At 50.6% G+C, this 7,753-nt stretch overlaps 1 protein-coding gene and 1 long non-coding RNA gene across 2 annotated transcripts in view; one reads left to right on the forward strand and one right to left on the reverse strand.

Moving 5' to 3' along the window:
• JPH3 (junctophilin 3) overlaps positions 1–3,400 on the forward strand; it is a 47,021-nt gene extending 43,621 nt beyond the window's left edge. The window contains exon 5 of the mRNA XM_041400946.1: positions 3,245–3,400. Within this exon, the coding sequence (XP_041256880.1) occupies positions 3,245–3,325 (81 nt within the window). The 3' untranslated portion in view covers positions 3,326–3,400. The remainder of the gene's footprint in view (positions 1–3,244) is intronic.
• LOC121334065 lies at positions 3,394–6,612 on the reverse strand. Its single transcript, XR_005952394.1, has 3 exons — positions 6,330–6,612; positions 5,309–5,376; positions 3,394–4,597 (listed from the first exon to the last, which is right to left on the reverse strand). It is a non-coding gene; the product is annotated as an uncharacterized LOC121334065 (long non-coding RNA).
• Positions 6,613–7,753: the final 1,141 nt, after the last annotated feature.

A 7,753-nucleotide genomic window follows, 5' to 3' on the forward strand; every position in this document is an offset into this window, starting at 1 on the left:
TTAATTATGCCACAATTGCATTTGTAAACCAGCTGTCCATCGTATTCCCAGAAAAACTCCGGAGTTGCTACACAACAGTTCCAGGATAAAAACAAACAAGGCAGAGGGGCAGGAATTACTCTACAGCTACAATTACCGTTATTACTCCTGGGCCATAACCATGGCTTATTCCTATTTTAGTGTTTCCATGGGGTTAAGGTCTAAGTTTCTGTTCTTTAAGGTTGGAAACAAAGATTAAAAATCCTTGAAGATCCAACCTGTTGATAGAGAAGGATCCTTTTGCCCAGCTGATATTGGTGTAGATTCTCATTCTTGGCAGATGTTTTCCTCCTCCTGTGAAGGACTCCAGGGATATTATTGTAAAAAAAAATTGAAATTTGGCCCCACCAAACTGTGACAGCAACAAGCAAAGCTGCAAATCAGGGGCTGTGTCTCCTCTTTTTAAAGGCTCCTGTTGGAGGTTGGAACACAGTGGGAAGGGTTTAAAAGCCACTGGTTTTAAAGCACTGGTTCTTTGCTGCAGCAAAAGGAAGTTCAGTGCCCTGCAGCCAGGCTGGGCTCAGCAAAGCCTCTCCCCAAAGCTCAGCTCCAGCACTGATCCATCTCCTGCCCAGGCACGGAGCAGGAATGATGCTCAGTGCTGTCACATCTGCCAGGCCATCCCTGCCATGGGAGGGGAGAAGGGCAAACCTTCCCCCTGAGCAGAGGGAAAGGCAGTGAGACCTCATGAGACAGAAATCAGGCAGACAGAAGCATTGAGAAGTGCAGCAGGATCCATAATTGGAGCTAAAACAGAAGCTTTGGAGGGGCAAAACTGCAGCTGCCATTCCCTGCCATTCCCACCTGGACAGCAGCACAGGGAAGAGGGGGTTAAAAACAGGGAGCTGTAAAAAGGAGGCAGAATTTGTGTGCTGAATTTGAGTTGGTTGGTTCCCACCCCAGCCTGGTCATCCTGTTCCTGGGATGGGAAATGTGGCAGATCCCATGGCTGCAGTGGCAAAGGAAGGATTTTCTCCTGCCCCTGCCCTTCCCAGGGCTGCAGGATGCTGGGATGAGGATCCCAGCCTGAGCAGAACCTCTGTGCACGGGGATCCAGGCGTGCTGCTGTGAGCAGGTGTTGGATCCCCCCAGTTTTCCAGCTGAAGGCACAGCTTTGATGCCCTGTGTGTAAATCACAGAACCACGGGATCATTTACCTGGAAAATGCTCTGGAATTGAGTCCCACCATTCCCCCAGCGCTGCTCTATGTCCCCAAGAGCCACATCCACGTGGCTCCAGGGATGGGGACTCCACCACTGCCCTGGGTGAAGAATTACTCCCGAATATCCAATCTGAACCTCCCTGGTACAACTCGAGGCTGGTTCCTCTTGTCCTGCTGCTGTTTCTTGGGAGAAGTGAGCAGTGAAGGCTGAGCTTGCTCCCCAAAGGGCTGGACCTCGGCTGCATCCCAAAGTGAGGGAACAGGGAATTGGAGCAGGGGCAGCGCTGTCTGTGCTGTTTTGGCAGGGAATTCCTCCATGGAGCAGCCCAGGAATGGGGCTGAGCCCTCCCTGGCTGCAGGGCCGGGGCAGGAGCTCGTTCCGTGCCTCGGCGGGGCCGTGCCAAGGCAAACAATGACACTGATAATCGCCTGCAATCTGTTATTATATTACCAGCAGCTCAAAAACCCTAAAACCCAATAATCTTCTGAAATGCAGCTAATCCCTCCCAGCGCCAGCAAGGCTGGGCTTGGCACGGCCGGGCTGGGGAAGGGAAGGAGCAGCGAGCAGGGGGTGGTTGCTGCCTTTGGAAGCTTTTCGTGGCACAGGAGGAGAGGTTTGCCGGGAGCAACCAGCCCTGGATGGGTACCTGGCTGCTCTCCGCAATCCCTGCCTTGGCTTGGCTGCCTTTGACCCTGTTGCTAAGCTACAAATATGCCTTTCCAGCAGGCTCCAGCATCCTCGCTCCCACCCACTCCCAAACGCCAGCTGAATCAGGCTGCTCGGAACAGAAATCATCCCCGGGCAGCCGGGAGCTACTTTTTCCCGTTCCTTTTCCAGCAGCTCCGCAGAGCCACCCAGGAAAAGCTCCCAGGGGGTGCCCAGCCCTGTCCCCGCTCCATCCCAGCGACGTGGGGAGCGCCAGGAGGGGGCAGGAGCCTGGGGAAAAGCGTTTGGAGCATGCCAGGGCTGGGATGCAGCAGGAATAGCTGAGGATCCCAGCGGCTCCAAGAAAAAGCAACCACCCACCTGCTGCCAGCAGCACCCGCCCTGTGCGAGCCACGCTCACACCGTGGCACCAGGGATGAGGTGCCAGGCTGGATAAGGTGCCAGGCTGGATGAGGTGCCAGGATGGATGAGGTGCCAGGGATGTTTTCCTGACCGGTGTCCTGCAGAAGGATGTGTTGCAGGGTTGGCTGCAGTGCCCTGATGTTCCTGGGATGTTGGTGGGGTCCCACGGGATTGTCCAGCACGTGCTCCAGGGGAAGCAATGGATGTTCCCCAAGGGATTGAACCATTCCTGGGATGTCCAGCCCAGCTGGGGTGGGGGTGTGCACAGGGCAGCTGCAGTGGGGCTCCTGCAATGCTTTCCAGGTGAAATCACAGAATCCTGGGATGATTTGGGTTGGAAGGACCTTAAAGCCCATCCCATCCCACCCCTGCCATGGCAGGGACATCGTCCACCATCCCAGGGTGCTCCAAGCCCCGTCCAGCCTGGCCTTGGACACTGCCAGGTGGTTCCCAGGAACTTCATTCGGTCCATATAAACTCAGGAAAGGTTATTAGAGCATTCCCAAAATACTGCCTGAACATGGACCCCCATGTGCTGGCCTGATGTCCAGGATACCTGGAAAACAACTGTGTTTACTGGGAAATATCCTGGACACTTCAAGCCATCCCCAAACCACTCTAAGATCCCATATAACCTGCTTTTTTTTTGTTGTTGTTTTTTTTTTTTTTTCCTTTTCATTGACCACCTAATAAACAATCAATTTTAGTTGTGTTTTTAAGGCCAGAATTCCTATGGGAGTGGCATGTGATGAACCATGATCCATCAGGGGGTACAGCCAAGTGTTTGTTTGGCAGCTTCAAAAATCCTCCAAGGGTTCCTGGACACTTTGGGAGGTGTCACTTGGGATCTGTTCATCCCCAGAGCCGCCTGGACTCCCCAGAGCAGATTCTCCTGGATTCTCCCCAGATTCTCCTGGAATCCCTGCAGAATTCCAAGGATCCATCTAACTCCTGTCCTTCTCTTTCTCTTGCAGGGTTCAGCTCCCATCCTGGTAGTCATGGTGATCTTACTAAATATTGGAGTCGCCATTTTGTTTATTAACTTTTTCATCTAATTCAAGACTGTCTTGTTTGCAAAAATAACAGTTTGATGTATGAATGGGGGAAAAAAAAAACAAAAACAAAACAAACAAAAAAAAAAACCAGAACCAAACAACAACAACAACAAAACAAAACAAAACAAAAAAACAAACAAAGGGAAAAATCGTAACTCGAACTGTCCTCTGACAATTTCCAAGTCTTTTCACAGAAGAACAACAAATGATCGAGTCTCACTCACAGTTTGCCTTTTTTCCTGGGTAATGTTTTTTGGATTTTAGCCAAAATTCTTTGCTTGTATAACACTATGCTGTGTGGCATGGCAAAATGCTATCAACACTCTGCCCCCCCCAACACTGGGAAGGATGAGAAGGAATCCCAACAAAAGAAAAAACCTCGTTTCCCTTCCCTTCACCCCCCCCCCCAAAAGGAAATAATTGTCTTTGTAACAACAGCAATGAACCCCAAAATGGAGATGAGACGAGGGGACTATGGGGAGAGTTTGGGTGGAGTGGGCACGGGTTCTGGGATGCTCCAGGCTGAGTTTCCCAGGAAAATGCACAACAGCTTTAATGATAAATGGGAGAGAAAAGCAAAATCAGGCTTTTCACCTTTTGGAAATGGAGGAATGCTGCTGTGAGAAGGAGGAGAGAAGGAGCACAGGGAAGGAATGAACCCTGTCTGGATGGGAAAATGGCAGAACAGGCCCTGTTCTGATCCTTGTTTTTAAAACAAAAATTGGCTTTTTGCAGAATTCTTCGGGGCAAGGGGGGAATAGGGAACACGAGGTGTGAGCAGCAGCCCCAGCACCCTCCTGCCTTCACTCCTCCTCCCCAGGCTGCTCCTCACCCATGGCAAGGCAGGAAAACCACCCAGAGCTACTTTTAATTCACAGCCAATTTCTCCTGGCTAAAAATTCCTCCAAAAAAAACCTTGGAGGCACCTCCAGCAGCACAGACGGAGTGGCTGGTGGTGCCGTGCTGGTGAGGAGCATCCAGCCCATCCCAAAAAATGTGCACAGGGAGCAGGGTGGGGAGGTCCAGGGGACAGAGGGCTCAATTCCAATCCACTGAGGATGACAATAAAACAAAACCAAGCAAAAATCCAACTGTTTCTCAAAGGCACCTGGGGAGGAGCACCTGGAGCATGTCCCAGAGAGGAGGGAGAGGGTGGTGGGTTTGTCTCTTACATCTTGCTGTGGACTGTTTCAGACATCATGCTTGGGCTCTGAGCATGTAGTATTTTGCACTTTGTAATGCAAGATGTATATTCCAGCTTCCAACATGTCCCTGTATTAAAAAAAAAAAAAAAAAAAAAAAAAAAAAAGAAGAAAAAAAAAAAGGAAAAAAAAAAGAAAATCAAACCAAACGTCATTGGCAATGGCAGCCTCTAAAGATGTATTTTCTTTCTTTTTCTTTTTTTTTCTATGTCACTTAATTTGTTCGTTTCTACCATCTTTGTACTATGCCTGCCTTGATTTTTGTCCCCTCCCTGTCCCCACGGATAATCTGCATACTCATTAAAGATGCGTATCCCTGTTCTGAGCTGTCCTGGTGCCGATCACAGCGTGCTCCCAGCTCCAGCCCTGGGCAGCGGCGTTCCCAGAGCTCCCATCCCTCCCCTCGGTGCTCCCCCACCAGCAGCTCCCACGGCTCCTTTGGGATTTGGCAGGACCAGGGACCAAATCCCACCCTCATCCCCCCCTGCAGCTGCAGCAGGAGAAGGGTGCAGGAGGGTGGCAGCTCCCGAGGGGGGTGAGACCCTCCCAGGAGATTTTGGGGGTGGGGAAGGAGGGAAAAGCCCTCCCCGACATTCACGTCCAGAGTTGTTGGATCCAGCCCGGACTCGTGGACTCAGCTTTGCTTTGCTTCTGTTTTAGCTGTTTCTCTGCTACCTTTTCAGCAGATTTCTTATTACACTGCACTGGATTGCTATATTTTTAACCAGAAATAAACTAAGGATTAGAGCATGTGCCAGTTAAATTCAGTTCTTTTCCTTACATGGTCTGATTCCCTCCTGTCGCAGTTTTGCTTCCTCTTCTCCTTCCTTTTCCTTTCCAGGCACAAGGCTATGGGTGGACAGGGGAAAGGATAATTTTGAAATTCCATTTTCCACAGTAACTGTCCATCATCTTCCCACCTCTTCCTTTTTTTGTGTTGTTTTGGATTTTCCTTTTGGGTCCTTAGTCATAATTTTTTTTCCCCTCCTCAAGGCTTGCTGCACACTTGAACCAAAAAAACCCATATATTGGGATTGCAGCCTTGGGAATTCACCCCTGGGATTTGGAATTCTGCTCCTACTCTTTGGAAAGACTCTCGAGGACTTTTTTTTTTTTTGGTGCATTTGAGTGCAGGGCACAAAGGTCCTGTCAGGAGCAGGTTAAACAGAGCCCTGCAGACACAGATATTTAGATATCTGTAAAACAGCACCAAAATGCCTCTCGTTATCCATCAAATAAAAGCACTGGTGGTTTCCTGACTGGATTTTTCCCCCTGCTGCCTGCCCAGTTATTCCTGCTCTTGCCCCTGGACCAGCACAGGATTTTTCAGCTCTGTTCCACTCAGTCAAGCTGAAGTTTGCTCAGTAGGAAAGACAGCCACAGACTAATATTAATTGGCTTCCAATCCACACGGTCCAAAATAATGATTCCTTTCTTAATCCCGGGGAGCTGAGCAATTTGTCTCAGTTCTGGGCTTTTCACATTTGCCCAAGGCCAGAAATATTCCTGAGAAGTAGCCCAGAGAGAGAGGTAATTCAGTGTATTTCCCTGTCTTATGAGCCTGGCTCCTGCAGATCTACCTAAGGCCCATAAAAATGCCCATCAAGGTGGGCCATAAATCCAGGGAAATTATCCAGCCCTGCTGCTTTATGTCCAGGCTGGCAGCTGCACTTGGTCAGTTGAAGGTTTGGATCATTTTTTAAGGCTGCACTGGAATTTTTATGTTCTGCCAGCACGAGAAGGGGCTGGCACAGCAGACCCATTGGGAAGGGGGAATTTGGGAAGGGAGATTTGGATCCCACCTGTGTGAGAGGGGCTGCTCCAGCACTGCATCCTTGGGAAAAGCAAGAAGGAAGACAAACGCTCTGTGCCACGTCAGCTGCTCCCAGCCCATCTGGTGTCTGGGTGGTTGTACCCAAGACCCAGATTCCAGCACTCCCCAGAGCCCCAGCTTGCAGAGATCCCGAGCTGTGGCAGCATCCCTGCCAGGAAAACAGCCAGACTGCATCGGAAGGGGAGGAGCGACAGCAGAAACAGGGTGGGACCCACGGCGAAGGGCTTAATTGAGACCTAAGGACTAATTACACACGGCAGCTTGGAAGTCCAAGGAGGATGGAAAGCAGGGATTTTTGGAAGCTGTCACCCAGAACGGGGTGGCTCCAGAGGGCTGTGCTGAGGCAAGGATGGAGCAGGAATGGGATGGGATCTCCTGAGCTGGGGGTGAGGGGTTTGCAGAGAAAAGAATCCTGACAGCTTTTCCTGCTTTAGGGAACAGCTCAGCTCCTTGCACAGCTCCTGAATGACTGCAGCAGCTGTGGGATCATCGAATCATGGAATGGGTTGGGTTGGAAGGAATCTTAAAGCTCATCCTGTCCCACCCCTTCCATGGGCACCTTCCACTGTCCCAGGCTGCTCCAAGCCCCATCCAGCCTGGCCTTGGGCACTGCCAGGAATCCAGGGGCAGCCACAGCTCCTCTGGGTACCTGTGCCAGGGCCTCCCCACCCTCCCCAAAACTTTGCACAGAAAGATGTGAACTTACCCAAGTGAAAGAACAGGGTGAGTGACTGAGCAAGCTGAGGGATTCCTTCCTGGATTAACAAGAAATGCTTTTTCACCTTTCCGAGATCATCAATAAATGCTTTGTTTTCACTTTTCCCAAATCATCAATAAATGCTTCTCCCAGGTTATGAGTAAATGGTTTGTTTTCACCTCTCACCTGTTATTTCATGGGGAAGGTCCCTCCCTGCCAGCCATGTTTTTATCTCACCAATTAAAGCTCCCTGTCAGCTCTATTTAATCTTCCTTCTAATTAGCCTGGCAGATCCCAGCCCTGCTCTCTGGAGAGCTGCATCCCCAGGGATGGCCCTGCCACAGCAATACCCAGGGCACCTGGAATTCCCTGCACAAGGACAGCCAGTCCTGGTGGCACCTCCAGGCATCACTTGGCTGCAGCAGCACACACTTGGATCCCATCTGTTGTCCCCAAGGACACAGCACTGCTCTGCTGGGAAGGAAAGGATGCCTTGAGGAGAGGGGTTGAAAACCAAAGCCTTGGAGCAGCTCACTCCTTCCTGGCCTCAGTGAGGTCTGCAGGTGGACATTTCACTGGTCATCAAGAGGTCACCTGCAGGACAACTGGGCCAACAGGGGGAAGAACTGAACTGGGACATTCCACAAAGGCAAAACTACAGTGAACATGGAAAAGGAAGAGGTTTCTGTGAGTGC

The sequence above is a fragment of the Onychostruthus taczanowskii genome, unplaced genomic scaffold, assembly GCF_017590055.1.
Source record: "Onychostruthus taczanowskii isolate IOZ18803 unplaced genomic scaffold, ASM1759005v1 scaffold18, whole genome shotgun sequence".
Taxonomy (NCBI): domain Eukaryota; kingdom Metazoa; phylum Chordata; class Aves; order Passeriformes; family Passeridae; genus Onychostruthus; species Onychostruthus taczanowskii.